The sequence below is a fragment of the Nicotiana attenuata genome, unplaced genomic scaffold (assembly GCF_001879085.1).
Source record: "Nicotiana attenuata strain UT unplaced genomic scaffold, NIATTr2, whole genome shotgun sequence".
Classification (NCBI taxonomy): Eukaryota; Viridiplantae; Streptophyta; class Magnoliopsida; order Solanales; family Solanaceae; genus Nicotiana; species Nicotiana attenuata.
Window position 1 is genome coordinate 59562 of NW_017670278.1, and position 21750 is coordinate 81311.

At 37.7% G+C, this 21750-nt stretch overlaps 1 protein-coding gene across 2 annotated transcripts; it reads right to left on the minus strand.

Annotated features, from left to right (window-relative positions):
- Positions 1 to 2311: 2311 nt before the first annotated feature.
- On the minus strand, positions 2312 to 19947 carry LOC109237147 (sister-chromatid cohesion protein 3). 2 transcript variants are annotated; one of them, XM_019403406.1, is made up of 23 exons: positions 19884 to 19947; positions 19734 to 19800; positions 19464 to 19641; positions 17101 to 17213; positions 16880 to 16972; positions 16459 to 16622; positions 16146 to 16382; positions 15910 to 16054; positions 15634 to 15812; positions 15388 to 15530; positions 15180 to 15307; positions 14574 to 14747; positions 13709 to 13870; positions 13426 to 13626; positions 13215 to 13352; positions 12948 to 13142; positions 12678 to 12822; positions 11597 to 11703; positions 11324 to 11461; positions 10533 to 10795; positions 8511 to 8635; positions 2860 to 3152; positions 2312 to 2552 (listed from the first exon to the last, which is right to left on the minus strand). In XM_019403406.1, the coding sequence occupies exons 2-22, from the start codon at positions 19776 to 19778 to the stop codon at positions 2911 to 2913; spliced, it is 3315 nt and encodes a 1104-aa protein (XP_019258951.1). In that variant the 5' UTR covers positions 19779 to 19800; positions 19884 to 19947; the 3' UTR covers positions 2312 to 2552; positions 2860 to 2910. The 2 variants fall into 2 exon arrangements, with proteins under 2 accessions (XP_019258951.1, XP_019258950.1); XM_019403405.1 differs by having other exon boundaries at positions 19734 to 19944.
- Positions 19948 to 21750: the final 1803 nt, after the last annotated feature.

Below are 21750 nucleotides of genomic sequence, written 5' to 3' on the forward strand. Positions count from 1 at the left end.
ATAAATAATTAAAATAAGAAGAAAAAAATTATTAAAATAAAAATGAAAAATAAATTAAAAAGATAAAGATAAAATAAGTCAAAAAAAGAAAAAAAGCAAAGGAGATATCGTCTCTTTCAGTTCTTCCACGCAACCCCACCCCCATTTAATTTCTTTTTCCTATTAACCCCCCCCCCCCCCCCGCACTCACCCCCCCCCCCCACCCGACAAACACCGCACCCCTCCCTTTCCTCTTCCCTTTTCGATTATTTCCCCTGTATGCTTCTTCTTCTTCCCCGCCCCAACCCCCCCCCCCAAAACAACCTCGGCTCTTCCCTTTTCGATTTTTTCCCCTGTATGCTACTTCTTCTTCTTCCCCACTCCCCCGCTCGTCCCTTCCAAAAAAAAAAACTCAATCCCTAGAGTTCCCTTAAACATCTCTATATTCCTATGGTGTCATTTTTTACTACTCTTGAATCCTGAACAAGTCAAAAATATACTAAAGGGGCAGCGGGTATTAATTTTTGAGCTAAACGAATAATGGACCATTGAACTTCTTCTCCGCCACCTAACGCCTTCAACCATGGAAATGGACCACCGAACTTCTTCTCCCACTTTTCGATCTAGAAAAAAAATAATAATTTTTCCTCGGTTTTCTTCTTTACATATTTTAATATTATTTCTACAATATAAAGGGAAAAATTGGAAGGGGAAAGGAGGAAGAACACGAAGAGAGAGAAACAAGATGGGCAGGAGAAAGAACGTGAGGGGAGAGAGAAATCAATGAGGGTGGGGATTAGGGAATTAATGTTTGAATTTTATTTTTTATTTTTTTATTTTAATTATTTTTAATCTACCATGTGACATGGCATCTACACATTGTTATTTTTGACGTGGCAACCAACGTGGAGGAGATTGTATTACACGCACTGGCAGCCTCCTGTCATAAGCGTTTATTATACACGGTTTGAAGGAGTGTAAAGGTTCAATTGGCAAATGGTCAAGTTTGGGGACCGGCATGACAAAGTAGCATAAGTATAGGTGTCATTTAGGCTATTCTGCCTTTTTTTTTTTAATCAAAGTATATTTAGGGTTAAAATAAGAAGAACTTCATTCTTCTTGAAATTTTCAATTCTTGCGCCGTCGGCAGTTTGGAGTACAAAACTCCATTCTTCCTTCTTCGTTCTTTTTCTTTTTAATTAACAAAAAATATTCTAACAATCTGTTTTGACTTGAAAGAAGAAATAAAACCTAATTTCATCATCTTTCCTTAAGTCCTTACCGCCGTCAACCATGGAGCACAAAGCTCCAAACTTTAACTCTCTTTTTCTTGGCAGTGGCGGGAGAGAGAATCTTGGTCTCTTTTTCTTCTTTTCCCCTTCACAATCACTGCTGGCCACCATTGTTGGAGCACCAAGCTCCTTTTTTTTGGATCAATTTCAAAAATTGATTTTAAAAAAATTATCAGATTAAGCTTGAACAAACATTGATTCAAAACTTTGTTCCAAATCAATATCGAAAATTGTTGTCAATTACATACAGAACATCAATAAAGTATTCATAGATCTAAATTCAACTTACGTATATATTTGTTTTCAATTCTAGAAACTGATTTCTAATTGAATTAATATAAAAAAAATATCACTCAAAAGTTAATAGATTAACCACTCCCAATTGCACAGAAAATTCAAAATAAATAAACAAAGTTCTGGATTCACGTAGAAATGCTACTAATGAAGAAACGTGATAAACTAAACACATTAGATTAGCGTCTAGATTGTAAAACGAGAACTTACTTGTTCTTCGTGATGCGGAAGCGAAAATCTGAAACAAACAACGATTGGAATCACCGGTTGGTGGTGGTGTCACAGCGTATTGGAACAACCCCCATTTCACCGTCCAAACCCTAATCTAAGGGGTAAGAAAATACTACAGAGTTTCATCTTTTATTGTACACAGTAAGTGTACTTAGGAATACTAGGGTTACAATAATTACTAAAATTACTGTGCTCTACCCTAGTGGGCCATAAGAGCACCCCTTATGGGTGGACTCTATTTCCTACAAGGACCAATATTGGACACTATAGTCCCAAAAATAAATTTACTTCCGCATTTGCACTCTTGTAGTTAGTTGCGCAATGTCATCACCCCTACATCTTTACAATTCGAACGTGTAGATATAAATAGAAACTTGTAATCACTTGTAAAAGATCGGAAACGACGATCCTGTTCCATTATTTTGCGTTTCTCCTAGTTCAATTTGCTTCCAGCTTCCATCTCTCTTATGCACTTTTTTTCGTCAATTCAGCAGTTGCTATTAAGAGCTCAAAGGTTACGGAATGACCGGACATCTTATCCCCAAAATCAACAAAAGCATTGAAATTGACAAAAAGATATTGCAAATACAGCTATTAAGAGAAAAAGGATATGAGAATGACAAGAAACCTATTAAATACACAAAGGCTGCACCCTAAGGTCTATACTTTCAACAAAAGATTCCTCAAACTAGTATGGTTCACGAGGAAACTGTATGCTCATGGTGACAGAGAAAAAAACTTCAAAGATTGGAGAACCTGCAAAATCGCAAAAGGAATTTATTTCAGCTGTCAATTCCAGAAAAAAAAAATATGAAAATGCTCGGTCTTAAGTGAGATCAACAGTCATCATCAAGACCGTAAATTTGTCCCAGATAGAATCAGAGCCTAAATAATCAATCATAATATCATATGAAGGAAAGCTCCTAGTCCTAAATAACAGATGTCAAGAATAAGCTGATCTATCCTCTGGAAATTGTGAAACATAAAACCAGTGCCTAAGCTGATCTACCCAGTTTTAATTAATCATTTCTCTTGCTCAAATTTCCAATCAATGAATAAGTACCTGATACTTTGGAATAGAACCAATCTAAACAGACCCCAGAATGACCAGTTCTCATATGGCCTCAGCTCTCTTTGATGTCTTCAGAGACCTTAGCTTGGATGATGACTTAATAGATTGTATTAGAGGGACCTCCTCTTCGTCATCTTGTTTTTCTTCATCTGCGTCCTGGTCAGATCCACAGATTGATTCCTCGTCTTCACTAGAAGTGTGCTTGTTAAACAGCTTTTTTCCTTGTAAGTTCTGCCTCTTAGGAGGACGACCTCGACGTCTCATGGCTGTACCTTCCTTATCATCTATAAAAGAACTCACATTAGCCGTCAGTTCCAACAGATCCTATCATTGGACAAACTATACGAAAATAATGGGCTTTTATGACATTCATCCCCTCTATATGATCAATCAACATGATAGCAAGCAAAAGTCTTTGACACCAACACCATGCTCAATGTATAAAAATCAACCCTGCCCATCGTATCTGACTTCACAACCTAAATTTCTGCAATCTTTGCATAGACTACTGAAAACTTCGTTCCAAAAAGCAAATACAGTGAGTGAAGAGATGAACAAGAAATTTTGACAGTTAGCAAGGAAACCTCAGAAACAACTAATTATCCACAAGCAAGCGCAAAAGTATTACACCACTAATACCACCTGATAGGATGGCCAATGTTTCACCCCCAATACCCTTTTAAATGTAAAGCTGTCCTACCATGCACATGTTTGACATCCTTATCTATAGATAGTTGACACCATCAGAATTTCAATACAGAATTTCAATATATTTCAGAGATTCAATGTTCAGCTTCCTTATGGAGCAGTTTTGCAGAAATAGCTATTGTCATACATTTTTAATGCAAGACGAAGTGACTTCAAATTCAGGAGATTCTCTAGTAATTAAAGCTGGAAAGGTCTCTATAGATCATAGGCACAAAAACAGGAAATTGCCGAATGTGCCTTCTTTAAGGAGTGGACAAACAAATTGTGAGAGTTTGCTCCAAACAAAAAAGATTGTGAGTAATTGTGAGACGACATAAAGGAGAAGTCCACTGTTTGTACATCATTGCAGTGGACGAATGTGCATCAATGTGCATCAATCCTGTGTGCTAGAGTAATTCTTTACAATAACGAGTGATGCCAGCTAACTAAAGAAAATAAGATGGCTGGATGCTGGAAGAAGATAACATATTAAACAGAACAACTTTCAAAGGCAAGATACTGCAGGAGAAGTTGGGGAGGAAAGATAAAAGAAAAGGTATTTCAGTGTGAAACACTGCTAAAGTCTACTAAGCCACCAAGTCACGCTTGGGACTCTAAAGGGTCTAAGGAAACTGCTCTATTGGCTGGGAAATACGGCTGTGAAATTAGCTAGTTCAGTTCGAGCTACTTGGTTCTGTTTGTAATATAGGCAGACCGCTCACTGAACCAAAATCAGTTTGGTTTTCTCCCTTTGGGCCTCAATTTAACTTCTAGTTTTTTTTTCCCTTTTGGGCTTCATATCTCCAACTAGCATGAAAGTGCAGAAACAAGTTCAGTTCCGTTGGAAGTATTACTTTGGCTGATACACACTCAATTGCAATGACTTGATGAGAATTTATCGGCATCTTCAATGTGCTTAAATATGAGTTCAAAATCTTAAAGTCCTTCGTAGGTACTAAAGGTCATGTATCATGTGGTTTCTTTAATTCAACATATCCCGTCATGAACTGCCACCGGTATTCAAAGGTAAGTTTTATAGAGCGATGGCTAGACCGGCCATGTTGTATGGGGCTGAGTATTGACCAGTTAAGAACTCACATATCCAGAAGATGAAAGTAGCACAAATGAGGATGTTGAGGTGGATGTGCGGGCACACTAAGATGGATAAGATTAGGAATGAGGATATTCGGGAGGTGTGCGTGGCCCTATGATAAGCTGCGGGAAGTGAGGCTCAGATGGTTCGGGCACGTTCAAAGGAGAAGCCTAGATGCCCCGGTAAAGAGGTGTGAGCGGCTGGCTTTGGTGGGTACGAGGAGAAGTAGAGGGCGGCCTAAGAAATATTGGGGAGAGGTGATCGGGCAGAACATGGCGTGGCTTCATATTACCGAGGACATGGCCCTAGAGAGGAAGTTGTGGAGGTCGAGCATTAAGGTTGTAGGTTATGAGGTAGTTGTGCATATTTCTACGTCGTACCAAAGTGAGGCTAGTCCGATAAGATTTTGTCTTAGACTGTTAGTGGTTAGTGTCGTGTTCACACTACTCTTTCGTTTCTCGTAGTGTCAGGCCTTATCTACTGGTTATTGTTTTGCTTATCATTTATTTTTTTGGTTCTTGTGTTGCTGTTATTTTTTATATGGTTTCTGCTGATGGTACTGATATATTGCCACTTTTCATCTTCTTAAGCCGAGGGTCTATCGGAAACTGCCTCTCTACCCCTTCGGGGTAGGGGTAAGGTCTACGTACACACTACTATCCCCAGACCCCACTCGTGGGATTTCACTGGGTTGTTATTGTAGTTGTTGAAAATCGTGATAACGATATTGTTATTGAAATCTAAAAAGAAAGTGTAGGTTTGCACTGCTAAACTTATTCGGCAAATTGCTTAGGAACTGTGATATCAAGTTGTTCTGATTGTATAAAAATGTCTAAAACTCAATTTCATTCCTCTTAATTGTTCCCAGTACGCACGAAATTTAAGCTATGTATATATTCCAAAATTTTCAAATTTTTAGAAAAGAAAAGCCAAAACATGAAATTTCATCATGAACCAAAAGCCACCTTAAAGAAATGAACCTAGTAAAAGTTGAAAATTTAGGTTAAGTTTGTGTAAAACCCCGTATATTTGAATCTTCATCATGCTAATTAAGGGCCTAAGCATGTAATTAAAGTGTTACAAAGTGTTAACAACGTTACATGATGTTGGTTGGTGATATGATCGAGACATGAATACAAGTGTCTGCGATAGCTCGGAAGGTATTGAATCTGAAGTAGTGGACTGGCCAAAGGAAACCAAAAATAAAAGTTGAAAAAAATGAAATTAAGCATCAAGGGCGTCTCCTGATAGTCTCGCGCCACGAAACACCTATCCTGCCCATCATCAGTCTCGTGGTGGCATCGCGATGTTAGGGGACCTCATCTAGGAAAATTGAAATTGCAACCTCGAACAATACAATTTGGCATATCGTAAGCCCTACCGCAAAGGAGGGGCTTCGCCAGGACAATGGCGTCATGCCCAAGGAAACTGAAACGTGGCAAGGCAAACACGGGGATGCCCATGATAAACCAACAACAGTAGCAGGGTGAGAGAATGAGACGTTGGTTTTTGAGTCAGGGCCTGGAGTTTAGAGAGAGCTCGGCCAAGGGATTAATTCCACATTTCCATCAAACAAGACACTGGCATCAGCTTCTCAAATTCCTCCATGACTGCTTGTACTTGTCCCGAGTAAGTCGAGTGATTGATATATCCAATTCCTGTTTTCTTCAAATTCGTCATCCGCGATATCACATCATAGAAACGAGATATGTCATTAGTGTATAAAGTACGAGCCTTTTCCCAAACTAAATGACATGCTTGGAATGGACGAAACAAAGGCATCAATTTGGAACCAACAGATTGCCACAGGATACTACACAACTGAGCATCGATCTTTTCCCATTGTGCTTTGGCCTTTTTATCTCCCTCACTAGCCTTTTTGATTAAGTGATCTTGAACACATTGACCTTTACACCACAGCTCCACAGATGAAGCCCAAGATAAATAATTTGAACTTCCAAATACGGGTTAAGAAGTAATCGTAAAGGCTGAATTTCCAACTCCATTGTTCTTGGAACCAAAAGCATCAAAATCATAAAGGCTGAATTTCCAGCTCCACTGTTCTTGGAACCAAAAGCATCAAGCCCGAGAGACATGATTGGATCAAATAATTACGAAGTCACAGAATTGGTGGCGAAGTTGGTCCAAATTTGTGTTAGGTCACAGAAACATTTAACAAGCAGCCAAGAAAATACATTGTAGCCGCGGGAAACAGAAACAGTAGCCGAAATTTGCCAATAGTCGCCGAAAAACAAAAAGTTGTCGGAATGTGATGAAACTTGAAGGGTAGAGTCGGAATTAGTAGGCGAGCAATCTGTCCTCAACTAACTTCTCCAACAAATGGCTGGAAAAGGTCATACTTGTCGGCGCGTGGTCTCACGCGCTCGCTGGAACCCTAGCTTCTAACGGCGCGTGAGGTTGCTTGTACCGGAGAGGTTGAGTGGGATTTGGTCGCCGGACGATGACGGATCTTTTGGTAGTGTTGGATTTTGCACAACACTGACGGAGAGAGAGATGACGCAAGATAGCCGTGAAAAGTCATCGGAAAATTGAGGCACGGTGATTTTCTAATGTGTTCTAGTTCTCATATATGTCTCACCACCACGGCTCTGATACCATGTGAGAAATAATACACAGGAAAAATATTATGTCATTGATCTACCCTAACTATAATACAAGTACCCCCATTTATAGCAAGACACAATACATACGTTACTCCTATTCCATGTAGGACTATGCTTATTTACATAACAACTAACTTGCTAACAAGAACCACCAAGGAAAATCAAAGAGCTCTAAAAAATTAGTAAAAATCGGAAAATCTAGAAGGGAAAAAAAAAGATGCCGCCCAACACGCAACATGAAGACTTCGTTTAAAGTTGTTTTACAATTCAAACATAGCTTCTGAACTATTACTCTGCTCAATTATGCTCGTTTATACACTCATACCCTAGTGACTTCCTTCTATCAAAGGACACTTGGAACTTGGTAGAACAACAATGGCTAATCAATCTAACAAAATGTCTTAGAGACTGTTCTCTAGAGCTCATGAAGACTAATGACATTACCACCACTAAGATAGGAATTTAAAAAAAAATAGGAATTTGCGAAATAATTTTTATGATACTTGAGGAAGTGGAGACACTTACATTAGGAACATTGGTGTTAATCACGAGTTTGTTAATGTGTTTAGGAATTTGTATGTTAGTGACTTAGTGTACAGACAAGTGTGAGATAAAGAGAATTTCTAGTGTTAATAACTCGGATTTGTCTTAAATGACAATGTGTATTAGAATGAAACATGTCTAAATAGAGCGGAACGCATACAGAGTACTCGTATTCCGAGCCTAACTAATTTTTATGATTGAGGTATTGTTATTGTTGTCACCTAATGTGGCACACAACAGGATTGGACGTAATCACTTTCGAGTTTCACTCCACTTACCATCACGGGCTATCCCAAGATGACAAGGAAGTGAACAGCATGGCACTTATTTAACAGTCAACCAACCTCCTTTTCTATTTATAGCTCAGCTGGCATTTGTTAGACTTCGTGAGCAAACCAACCTCTTTTAAGTTTTTGATACCCCCACCCCACCCCACCCAAACACAGTTGCAAACATCCTAGGCATGTGCTTACATACATCAGTTCTCCTCTTCCACAAGGAAAAAAAGAAAAGAAAAGAAACCCTTTGGAAGTGAACTCAAACTAGGACTCACTGGAGACCAGAGCCATTTATGAGGAGTGAAACAACAAAGAATAACTCGCAAATTAAAGAAGCACACAACATAAAATGGGAGAAAGACTGGAGAGGACAAACTACAGCAAAAGATAAATTCAGAAAATTGAAAGCATGTGTACCTTGTAAACCTTCATCCTTTGCATACTTCTCACGGACTGTGTCTACAAATATATGATAGGGTCGCCAACCACTTGGATCTTCATCCATGTTAACATTTTCAGTTCTTTTCTCAACATCTTTCAAGCTGATCACATGAAAATTGAATTGATAGTCTGTACCGTATGATACTTATAATAACAAAATAGCATTGAAAGATTAAATGATGACAAGACAGGATTGCTAAGGCCGCTCTCTCAAGGACAACCTTAAAAAAATGAAAGAACGCTAAAATGTAAAGGCAATACAATATTAACCATTGACATGTCCAAAAGCAAGAAAACATTTCGTCCAATGAGACAGCTATAGCTCTTGATAGGAACATGTGGAGGTCGAGCATTAGGGTGGTAGGCTAGGGGGTAGTCGAGAGTTCTTCCCTCTTTGTACCGGGTAGTCTGTTCGAGTTCCGTTAGGTTTGTTTAGCTGTCTTTGTTGTATTCACATTGGTGTTTTGTGTTATTGTCCTTTCACTTATTTGTTGTGGCTATTTTCTTTCTGGTATCTTTTATTGTTACATGTCTTTTCTCTTATTTCTCTTCTGATATTATTGCCTTTTCCTGTTGAGCTGAGAGTCTCCTGGAAACAGCCTCTCTGCCCTTTTCGGGGTAGGAGTAAGGTCTGCGTACACTCTACTCTCCCCAGACCCCACTAGTGGGATTTTACTTGGTATGTTGTTGTTGTTGTTGTTGAGACAGCTATAGCTGATCATTAGTAAAGTTTCACTGATTTCTTTGAGACACAATAGAGAGTCCAAAAGTATCAACCTCCTATATCCTTGATCTCAGACACCAGTAACGCAGTAAGGCTGTAGTTGAGAGTAAGCAGCAGTCACAGCTAATTTAAGTTCTGGGCATCCCCCAACTTTTTAGCTCAGTAGATCTTGCAAGAAGGAATGCCCTCTTCTTTATAAGTTAAACATGGTACACCCTAACACTTCTCTAGGCTGTTGCTTCCATTTCATTTTCTTTTTCGCTAGCGGACCGGGCCAGCTGAAAGTGGGATAGACAGAACAAGGGACTCTTTACAATGAACTCATTTTATCATAGATATTGAGAAGGACGGACATTTTTTCCCATCCCTTGCTATTGGTTCCTATAGGCACCTAAAAGGTTTGCTTTTTTCCTTAGCCATTCTAACAGCTGAGAATTTGAGGAGATAGAATATACTTCACATCTACTGGTGCTTTAGGTGCAACAAGTCGCGATAAGATGTCAACCACTTGCGATTTCACAGTCATATCGAATGTCAATTGTGGAAGTGTGGAACACAGCGTGGAATATGTTTGGCACCAGGTAATGCCGGCTACCATAATAGACTTATTCTGAGTTGGGAATTCAAGAGGAAAAGGAGTAGATATGGAAATGGCTCCTCTAGCACTTATGCGGCTAATATGGAAAGAGAAAAAAACAAAACTTTGAAGAAGCTAAACTCCTATGTGCATATCAGAGGATCATTTAAATTTTCAGCAAGTTTTTGGAGCAGACACACGATTCCAATTAACAATGAAGATTGGGTAATCTTTGTAAGAAATCACATTTTCTCTAGAACCTGCACTTCCGCATACTGCTTGTATACGGCTAGTCCCCTATCATATCAACAAAATACTTCAACAAAAGCACTTCATATTCTTTAAACTAAAAAGTGAAAAAGAAAGGTTTCTGAGCCTGCCACAATCACGACAGTTCAAGCCCCAAAATATTAACAGGATGTCTCAATTTTCAGGCAAATATCTGACCAACCCACATCTAAATCCCACCCCTGGAACCAAGCCGAATACACAGTGTTTCAAGCTCCTTCAATATTCAAAATCCGAGGAATGCCAGAAGATAATCCCTTGTTTTCTCAAGTTGTTACATACCAGGACTCATGTACAATTTTAAAAACCGCCCTTGATAGATCATCTAACAGGATTAAATTCAGGATTACACAGAATGTTAACCTTTCATTATGTGACTAAAAAGGGGAAAAATAAGTTAAGCTCTTACATGTCCATAATATCTGGCAGAGGAAGTTTGGATATGAAATGCAGCACAGCACCATCTAAGAAAGATAAATGCTCTGGAGCATCTGAAAAGGCATATTGAATGCCTCCTGTGACAATATTTAGAACATCTGATCGATGCTTGTTTTTAGCAGCCTTTCCAAAAGTTTTAGCAAGCTCACTCGCAAGATCTTCACATTCTTGAAACGTCTTTCTTGCTGAATTGTCATCATCAGAAGAAAGTACCACTAAGTACCGTTGATATGCCTGCAGAACCAGAACAAACATGCTCAACCACTCAATGAGGGAAAAAAAAATACTATTTTGCTGCCAAGTTACGACCTTGCTTCCTTTCTGAATCTAACATGTATACTTTCTTTCCAAACAAAGAATCTAAGATGTATTTTTTCCAAACTTTATTTACTCTGAATCATGTGGCTAGCTGAGTTAAAGTGTTGAAAGCCACCCAAAATAACCAATAAACTGCCAGGAGAAAGGCCACCACAATAGCAGACAAGGACATAGACATGCCTCTTTTTTAAAAGCATGAGATTTGCTCATACTAGCTCTTTGGATCATAACACACCCACTCAGACACACCCCAATAACATGAAAGATATACACCGACAACATCTCAGCCAAAGTGCCAAACCAAACTGCTCAACCATATGATTATCCAATTTTGAAACAAATTTTTTCTGCTGCAATTTCATCAGAATGCTTACCGGTAAGCCAACCTGCTAAGTGACCAAAATAAAATAGAAATCATCTCAGTTAAGAAGTAATGACACTTACCTTCTTTAGTGCCTCTAGGAACAAACGTGCAACATCTGCACCTTTATTTCTTAAGACAGTTAGCAAATGCTTAATGACCTCAGACACACTTGTTCCATGCATCGCGAAATGAGATACTATCTCTGGAGCAAGATACTCCTGTAGACATAGTTTACATTGATGAAATATGTCAGCGGCTGATAAAGAAAATTAATGGCGAGGCACCAAATTCCCAAAGTACATCTAGTAATTAAGTTTGGAACAGTCCAACTATGAAAAGAGAATCCACCTAACCTTAGGAACTGCCTCAACAGCAACCAACTTTGCCACAGCAAAGATTATAGCATCTCGATTTGTCTCCTCAATGTATTCCCTATTAGAAGCATCTTCTTCAGTCTCATCTGTTTCCATGTTAGAGGATGAATTAAATTCTCCAAAGCATCCATCAGGTGAAAAAAGTTTCCAGGGTTGAATGGATAGGTTGTGTTGGAGGCTGTTTTGGAAATTGAAAACACTTTTTTTGGTTCAGTTGAAAAGATTGTTATCCTTTCATTGACACCTCTGGAAGGACAGTGGAGATCTATTTTTCCACCACTACTCAAAGGTATATTGATAATCTTCTGCTTACAGATTACGTGCTCAAGTTTTTTGCAGCATCTTTTTTTACGATATATAAATAACAGTTCTGCATGTGTCTCACTGCTTCATGATGTAAGAGTGCATACAACGGAAAAAGGAAAGTAAAACACTTTTTTTCCTGCTGTATTTGGTTATGTTGGGAGCGCAGTGTACTAGTTTCTTAATGATCCTTTTCCATCAAACAAAGAAAGCTAGAATCCTCATCTAGGAAGTAATGCTAGAATAAAGATGGATAAAAAGGTCTCCTTTTAGAAATCAGGCTCCACAGCATGAAGTAAACAAATATAAAAATCAATGCACAACAACACATTCTTTCAATTAAGATACAGCATGAGGAAATGAATGACTTCAAGAAAAATACACATTTAGCACTCAAGTTCATGTGTGATGTGACTACTCAAGCACCAAAGTGTTTCCATAGTGACCATAATAATGATGATTAGTTTATATCTAAAAGCAAGATTTATCTAAAATTGAAACTATTAAAAATAACCATAGGGATTTAGTGGCACCTAAGCAAGCAAGTACAGATCAGCACTACATGGCTTGCCAATTCCAATTAGAGTTTTCTTTTATAACTAAAAGTGCTGCAACATGAAGTACAATTGCTCTAGAATCAAGCTTTTCTACAGTTAAAATAAAACAATAGCGTTAGAGCCGTACTATTATTCCTTTATACAACAGTAAGATGTGAGCTAGAGCTAGAGGAAATAGCGAATGAGCAAGTTAAGACCACCTGAAATATGTAGTTGGTGTTCACCAAGCTTCCAGAACTTTTGAAGAATGGATTCATCTGGAGAGTACCCCAAAACTTCTAGCTCCGTGGAAGCAAAGGTTGATTTCCTGAACAGACACCATTGTTCTGAAAGAATAACACAAACCTGGACCAAGAAAACACAAACTCAAATTAACCAAAAGAGAACGAAGGCACTAATAGGAGATAGCTGAACATAATGTTTGGAAATTGCATATGGTCGGATGCGGATATTTGAGAAACAATGCTTACCCTACATGCAAGATGATTCGCACGAAGACCTTCCGGAGATTCAGTAGTCAGGAAGGACTCAAGTAGCTTAAACAAGGTACTGCGTTTGGAGATTAAGGAAGACACTGATTGCTCCGGGACTGTGCCAGAGTTTATGATAGAGTGTAGGCACCAGCAAACATGCAGATGCATGTTGAGAAGCAGAAATCCAATTACCTGAACAGTAAGCCAAAGCAGTTGGGTAATGGCAAGATAGCAAAAAAAAATTATTCAAACAACAACACCCACCTCGTCATCAATACTTCTGAAGTTTTTAAGAGTCTCCGCAAAATCTTTATACAAGCTTTCAATGGAAATTTGCCTTGACAATTGAAGTTCATACAATCTTTTCAAATTAACAAGCAGTGAATATTCATCATCACCATCCTGCAACAACAAAGCTAGTAGATTATCCGAAATGCACCAAAAAAAACACATAGAATAGCAATTGAGCACATACCACAACTTCTTTTATTGCAGATTTAAGTTTGACAATGAGCTCATCCTCAATCTCCTTTAATTTGTTAAGGGAAAAGTCCTGTAACTCCCCTCGACTCTCAGTGGCACAGAAGCCCACAGCTTTTACACAAGATCTCAGAGCTTCCTTCTCACCATGCTTAAAAAATGCCTCTTTCATCAGAAGGACAGCAGATTTAAAATTCTGGAAAAGAAAAAGGAAACAAGTTACTTCGTATTGGCAATCCCTACACAATTCATCATCATAAAAAGTTCCTCTAACGCACCTGATCTTGTCTTTTAAGAGAATAGAGCTCAAGGTTCATATGAACAATGATTTCGAGTAGATAAGGAATTTTTGCTTTGTCAGACATAAATTTGCGAAGAAGCTGCGGATAATTCCTCATCATAGCAATGGTTATATCACGTTTACAACTTTCAAACATTTCCTGCCGATTACAACGTAAGAAGTCTAAGAATTCTGTGTCCAGGAGTAGTATGCTCTAAACAACACCAATATAATTTGTCATTGACAAAGAGCACTAATGAACGAATCAATCTCAAATAATCTAACACCATTCTGAACTTAAGGTAAGAAAACTCAATGACCACATAATATCAAAACGACAGCATCTGGAAGATCATTCTGTAAACAGCTTTTGACACTACAAAGCAAAACGAGTTACTGTCTTCGTTCTATGGTGTACATGAACATAAATTGACTGAGGGCGCTATATTATCACTCTAAGCAAAATAAAACGTCTTAATGCTGGAAAGTGTGAAATGTGGTAACATGAAAAAAAATGAAAATGGCACCTCTACCATTGAGTAATACTAGTAAGTAATAAGCTTTTAAAAAACGTAGATGGATGTATTTTTTGAAAAAACCTAGATGAATGTATTTAAGCAACTGACCTGAAAGATAAATTGTGGCATAAAGACACTACTAAAACAGTACAGATCAACCAGGTTGCAGAAATATCACCAACTTATTGTTTCACAAGCACTTTGTTGGAATCCATAATCAAGTGTAAATGGTGAAGTTTGAAGCACAAATATAGCAAGTGTAAATGGTGAGGTTGGAAGCACAAATGTGGCAATTAACAAAGAGAGTTTCAGAGAGTATCAACCAGAAGAACTAAAGAACCTCACCCTTTGTGCTTTAGTGTAATATTGTTTTCTATTATCACTAGCAGGAACAATCTTCTCCCCGACTGCCTTTCTAATTGACGCAGAAAGCAACCGAATTAGGTTTGTCGCATCTACATCACTTAGTTCAGCTGATGGCTCTTCCTCCAAGAGCATAGACAGGATACACTTCCAATCCTGCAGGGACATAATTTTCGAGTAAATACTTTCCTCGAGTCCACCCCGGGAATCCAGGATAGGCAGGAGACCCTTCTCAAGTTATCGTATGATAACTAGGATAATAGCTGCCTAATTAATGGAAATAGAAAATGCAATTTAAGGCAAGTTTTAGGAAATACTAGTCTGACCAAACTACAGATATTTTAATTACAGCAATAATACTAAAAATCATAGGGAATACTGGTCAATTCCAGATATCATACAGTAATTTACAGTGTGTATAAAACTAAGTTGGGCCACTAGATTCTAGAAGTCTAGGTATAGAAGATGTAGGCTCACTGAAAGTTGTAGGGAAATACTACTCTGACCAAACTACAGATATCATATGGTGATAGCAATTTGTTCAGATAACATCAAGCCTTAGATCAAAAGATGGTGTACATAACGTACTTTCATGGCATCCATATACTCCCAGATATCATCAATGACATACATGCTCAGCATTTCGTCTTTCGAGAACTCTCTCAAAATGCGCAGCAGTCTACTCAGATGAACCTCAGAAGAATCAGTATTATCCCCTGACAACTTTTTGTTATCAGTACAATTGTATTAATCAAGCAAATAGAAAGCACATGATGCAGAACAGGGTGATAAAAACCTGAACTAGATTGTGAACTGTTCAATCGCTGGGCAATCAGATTATCATACACTAGTGCTCCGATGGCACGCCTGATATCTGGTGGATCATCAATTAGCAAATCATATAATGAACTTAATTCTTCCTCGGGAACAAGTTGATGTCTGCAAAATACGGAATAGCTTGATAGTAAAGCACAACTAACAACAATCTGCTGGTAACAATACAAAAGCAAAATCTTTGCCCAAAGTCTAGAATTAACATTACCTTATCAGTTGTTTCACAAGTCCTATAGCACATACTGCCACGGAAATATCAACATCATCAGCAAGCTCAATCATTCTTTTATAAAACCTCTCCGTGAAAAGGCCAAGAGATGGAACATTATCATCCACCTCATAAAGATTTTGCAGCGCAAGGACTGAAGCCTTCCTTACACCATGACTCTTCAGAGGGGAATAGTTAAGAGCCAAATGCACAGTTAGAATTTTCAAGTTTATCAAAAGAGGATTGAAGATAAAATCAAACTGGATATCCACTTACTTTATCATTCAATGTCCATCCAAGATATTTCAAATACAAATCCTGCAAAAACAGGGAGGGGTATGACAGGATCCAAACACCCAATGACTGTATGCATGCCATTCTGATATCTGGTTCGACATCTCGATAACGGTGCATAAATAGCCTACAAATTCAACATACAAAAAGGCAAAACAAAATCGGAAATGTCCCTCAAGTGATCAAAAAAATATGAATCATTAACATAAGGTCCATACCCAGTAAATATCTTCCGCATCATCTCCTCTATTACTGTTATCTTTTCATGGGTCAAGGATAATCTTTTATTTAGTGATTCAACTCGAGGCCCATCCACTTTCTTCTTCTTTTCAGCATTTAGCTGCCTCTGAGTGGTTTCGCGCTGCGCACCAAGAACTTTGGCAACGTGTATAAAGGATGTAACAAGTTGTAGCCCCATTAATGAAGCAACCTGACGATATACTCTAGGAGGGGTGCTGAAATGCACATCACAAGATAATCAGCCAAAATAGTCTATCTTAAATTTCGAACACATGAATACAAACTACTTACCACGATAGTGCAATCACATAGTCCATGCACTTGTCAAACAAGACCTTATCAAAAAGTGGTCCATTTTCACATTCAGCAACCAAAGTATCCCAGAAGTAGACAAGATTATCTTTGAAGTTATTGAAGTCCTTCTTTTTTGAACTTTGATAATCTTCAACTTCACCCTAAGGTCCAAAGGAAATCAGGTAAAATAACAACTACATGTCTATGCATGAATGTCATGTGCTTAATGCATATTGAACTGACACCAAATAATAACACCGACCAGAAAGTTCATGTTTAATGCACATAATGAACTGACGCAAATAATCTTTACCAACCAGAAAGTTAATGTTTAATGCATATTGAACTGACAACAAAAAATAATACTGACCAGACATATTAAGTAAGAAAATCTCGTGAATATGATGGATGAACATACCCTCTTAGCCATGTTTACAAGAGCAACTACCACATCATCAACATCAGTTTGGTCCAAGAAATCTTCTTCAATATGATATTTTGCTCCACATGCCTGCAAAACCACAAATTTCCACCCATTACGTCACATCATCAAAGTGGAAGCTATTTATGGCTGATACGCGGACAGAGGAAAAACAATAGTATGCAAGCTGTAGAAACATCCACATATTATCAGATTACCTCAAACATCATGCTCAAGAGTCCAGCCATTGCGGCTTTCGGGTTCTTCTCATAGCGTTCCACCCAATGCTTGACCACTAAAGGAATTAGTCTCCTATCACCTTTGACAACATCTGCAAATGAAGGAGTGAACGCCCTATCATCAATGTGTGCAAACCACCATAATAGTATAATAAAAGGAGTCAACAGAGAGAAGATAAAATCTATTTAGAATCAGATAACGAGGAATTGAAACAAGCAAGCAAGCTCAAAAAAAACTGACTACCAAAGCTTCCATTTTTTAATTCCATGAATAGGAAGTATGTCACCTACAAAGAACAGGATTAGCTGAAGTGGCCATTTTTTTGGGACTGGAAAAGAATAGTTGAAGTGACTTTTCAAAGAGCAACGAGTATTTCTTATGGGATAATAACAGAAGGCCTTTGATTAAGGTTTTGGCAACTTCAAAATGCTCCCATAGGATTCATAATAGTATACAAACTGCCATTTTCTGAGGTCATATACTTGGGAAGTCACTGGTTGAATAGAAACATCAAATGGAGCAGGGCAAGCTAGCTGCTTTGACCAATCCACTTTATTGGTCCACTTTTACTTTAAAGAATCTGGAGCAGAATGAAAAATCACCAGGAAGTAAAGGAATGAACCTAAAGGATCAAACAAGACTCCTCTTGTCGACATCCTCCATTGCTTCCCAGGACATCTGCTTCAAACTAAACATCTAGATCGATAAAGGTGAAAGTGCAAACACACCATGCATTTGGGAGGTAAACTTGACGAGTATAAAAATGCTTTCCAAAATTACATAAAAGGGAGATATAAAGATAATATTGGGTATGTTGTTGTTGTTGCTGTTGTAAATATAGAAATACTTCAAGCATCTTCTTCACCAACTGAAATACCCACGTGTTTACATTTGTCCAACATTTCGTGGATGATATACGCATTTTTTCATTCAATAGGTAGAAACGAAATGCAATAGTAATCCAAATTCTACCACTTGCTATAGTAAATTACAGAATTTTCAGAAAATTAAAGGACCATTACTTCCACTAGAAAGTCAAAGCTTTAACATACTTTCAAAGTCTTCTTTTTTTTTTTTTTTTTGATTTGCGCCGGGTGTCCGAGTCTCTAAGAGACCCGACTAATCCCGGGGGTGCACAAGCCCTCAGCAAGGAGTTTCCCGCAAGTGCACCACGGTTAATTCAGGTTTTACCCAGTCCGATGGCCCTCAGAAATTGTTTGCACCGAGTGGGTTTCGAACTTGAGACCTTGAAAGGGAGCAAACCCCAAGGCTCAAGTCTATTGCCACCGGGCCAACCCCTGAGGGTTTACTCTCAAAGTCTTCTTAATTCAACATTAACCTAAAATCACCATAAGGAAAATGGCAGCACAGTAGTCAAACTCAAAGCCATAACTTAACTCACACTTTCAACCATAATTGAGTAGCAAACGCCTAAAATTTCCATAAAATCTCTAGCATACCAAATTTGCCATAATGAAAACTACATAAAATTGGTGAATAAAAAAACTACATAACATTAGTCAAACTAGACAATCACAACCTCCATTCAAGTTCTCAGTCAATCGAGTAGCGAAAGCCTAAAACTTCTCTGGTATCAAACTTCAAAATCAACCAAAAATTACCATAATGAGCAACACAACATTAGTTGAACTAAAAGACAAACTTCCATATCCACTTTCAACATAATCGACTAGCGTAAGCCTAAAATTTCTGTAGTCCCAAAATCACAATAAACCTGAATTTAAAAGAATGGTACTATAACACTAGACAAACTAAATGATCACAACTTCCATCAGCAGTTTCAACATATATAGTAACGCAATCCTAAAACTGCTCATCTCATAATTCAAAAATTAATCTGAAATTACCATAACAATACAAACTAGAAGACCATAACTTCCATTCATTCTTTCAACATAATCGGGTAGCACAAGCCTAAATCTTCTCTACTCTTAAAATTCAAAAATCAAACTGAACTTACCTTAATAAAACTAACAGGACGGTGTACAAATAGAAACCATAATTCCACTCACACTTTCAACAATAATTGAGTAAACCAAGCCTAAAAATTCTATACATCCTCAAATTACCATAGTAAAAACTACAGAACACTAGTTAAAACTAGAAGATCACAACTTCATTCACATTCTCAACATGATAAAATTTCAGAACAGTATGCAAACTAGAAGGCTATAACTACCACGGCGCCTAAATTTCTATAGATTCTCAAATTCAAAAAATAACATCAAATTATAGTAAAAAAATAATAATAATTAATAAAAATAAAAATAAAAATAAAAATAAAAACTACACCACAGTAAGTAGTCGAAATTTGTAGTACCAATTAAGCTGAGATGAGCATTTCTAGAAGCAGCAGGCGCAGCAGCTGAAGTGCCTGCTACAGCCTTACTCCGCTTAGCTCTACCACGAGATTCTTCAAAATCGTCGGACGATTCTTCTCTCTCCTCCTCATTCACATTTTGCTCTTCGTTAACCCTAGTTTGAACTCTCGTTCGTTTCTGTACACGATTAACTCCATAATTAGGGCTCAATTTTTTACTTACTCAAAGAATATGCATAAATATTGTAGAAACTGGAGAAAAAAACTCACCGTACGGCGATTCGCCGTTCCCGACACCACTGGTTCCTCCTCCATGAACTGCTGGTACTGTTAAACCCTAGAAAGTAGAAACTGAATCAAAAAAAGGGTATGCTCCAGAAGGAGGAGAGATTAAATCAGAAAATTGGTGAGACAATGCACCGAATTGTGGAATCGGAAAGCGTAATGCATAAACTTCTGTGGCCTTTTTGCTGGTAAGGATAAAAGGAATGCTAAATTAAATAAAATAAAAATAATTATTAAAAAAATTGATTATATTTTTTATAACTAGTCTTAGGTAGGTGTACCCGTCTCAATGAGTAATTTTTTAAAAGAAAATCACATAATATTATATATATTAAAAATGTGTTTGTGTTTTTTTGAGTAATAAAACAGAATAAAATTTTAAGCTAATGATATTTATTAATGTCGATTCTATATATAGCTAATTCAATAAAACAAGAAAATTAAATTTAGCTCTTTCCCATGAGCAAAATATAATATTGCTCTATTACTCTAATCAATACTTAGCATTATATGAATTGTTTCTACTCCTATTTTCGTTTTGAAGAGCTTTCTTTCTCTATCCATGCAACCAACCATACATGTAAAGGATGCCTAATGTAATAAATATCAAGTGCAACCAGTTCTGCATAATAATAACTACATGAAAAATTCCATTTGTTAGGTATCTTAACTAAGAGTATATTTCGATATATTTTTTTACTGTACTTATTGTCAATCTAACTTCCCTTACGACATCCGTAGAACACAATAGTATAAGGACAACTAAATGATATGAAGTTTAACTTCTTCTGATTTCCTTCGGAAAGTTACTATTTTGTGTATGTGTTTTCACATGGCCAATGATTATTTGATTTTAGCACACTCCTCATACACAAATTATTTTATGCCATCTAGAGGCCTTAAGGCATACCTTCCAACCTTTCTAAATACACTGCCAAGAATTGGTTTTAGGTTTAGCTCTAGTTTGGTTTTCACTACAGTGTTTTCCAATCAGAACTCTAGCCCACATGGTGTCAGTGTTATTATAGAGCCTCCAAGCTAGGCTGGTCATGCTAGCTTTGTTTTTTATGTGGGCTTGCTGAATGCCCAGAACCCCACAGCTTTAGGTTTAGTGATGGCATCCTAATTGATCATATGAAGCTTTCTTTTTCATCAGTTGTTCCCCAGATAAAATTCCTTTCGATTATAGCAATCTGGTTAGAGATGTGGGATGGTAGCTTAATGTAGCTCGTGACATGACTAGGAATGCTCCCTAGGCTTGATTTAGCTAAAGTTGTACGTCCATCCACCATGCGCTTAGTGTTCATACCGAACTGGAAGTCCCTATTCGTAGGCCTTTATGGAAGATGGGAAAACCCAGTTATTTACAAAAATCTTTGTTTTTCCTAATTCTTAATACTGTGATGTAAGTGTTTGCCCAATCCTTATGGCAATTACTAGAAAAGATAACCTTAGATTTTTGAAAGTTGGCCTTTTGGCCTGAAGCATTATTAAACTCTTCTAAGGTAGTCAGGATTGCTTCACTGCTCTTTTTGGTAGCTTTACCAAACAAAGTAAGGTCATCAGCAAAAAACAGGTGGAGATTGGGAGCCATTCCTTCCTAAGGATTACCTGGTCAATATTCCTTGATAGCCTTTCCATGCAAATGATGAAAGGGTAGGGGGAGATGGGGTCTCCCTGCCTAATGCCTCTTGTAGGGTTGAAAGGTTCAGTTCGGCTTCCATTGACCATGATTGATATGGAAGAGGTGGAGATGCAAGAGAGGATCAGGTTGGTCAACTTAAGAGGGAAGTTGAAGAAAATGAGGGAGTCTCTGATGAATGACCACTCATGTCTGTCAAAGGCTTTTTCAAGATCAATCTTGAGGATCATGTTTGCATTTTTCCTTTCATTTTTTTGAAAATAGGTGATGTATTCTTGAACAATTATGGCATTCTCATAAGCTCTTCTGTTAAAGAGGAAGCTGGCATGATGGCCCAATAATATTCTCAAGGATAGGTTT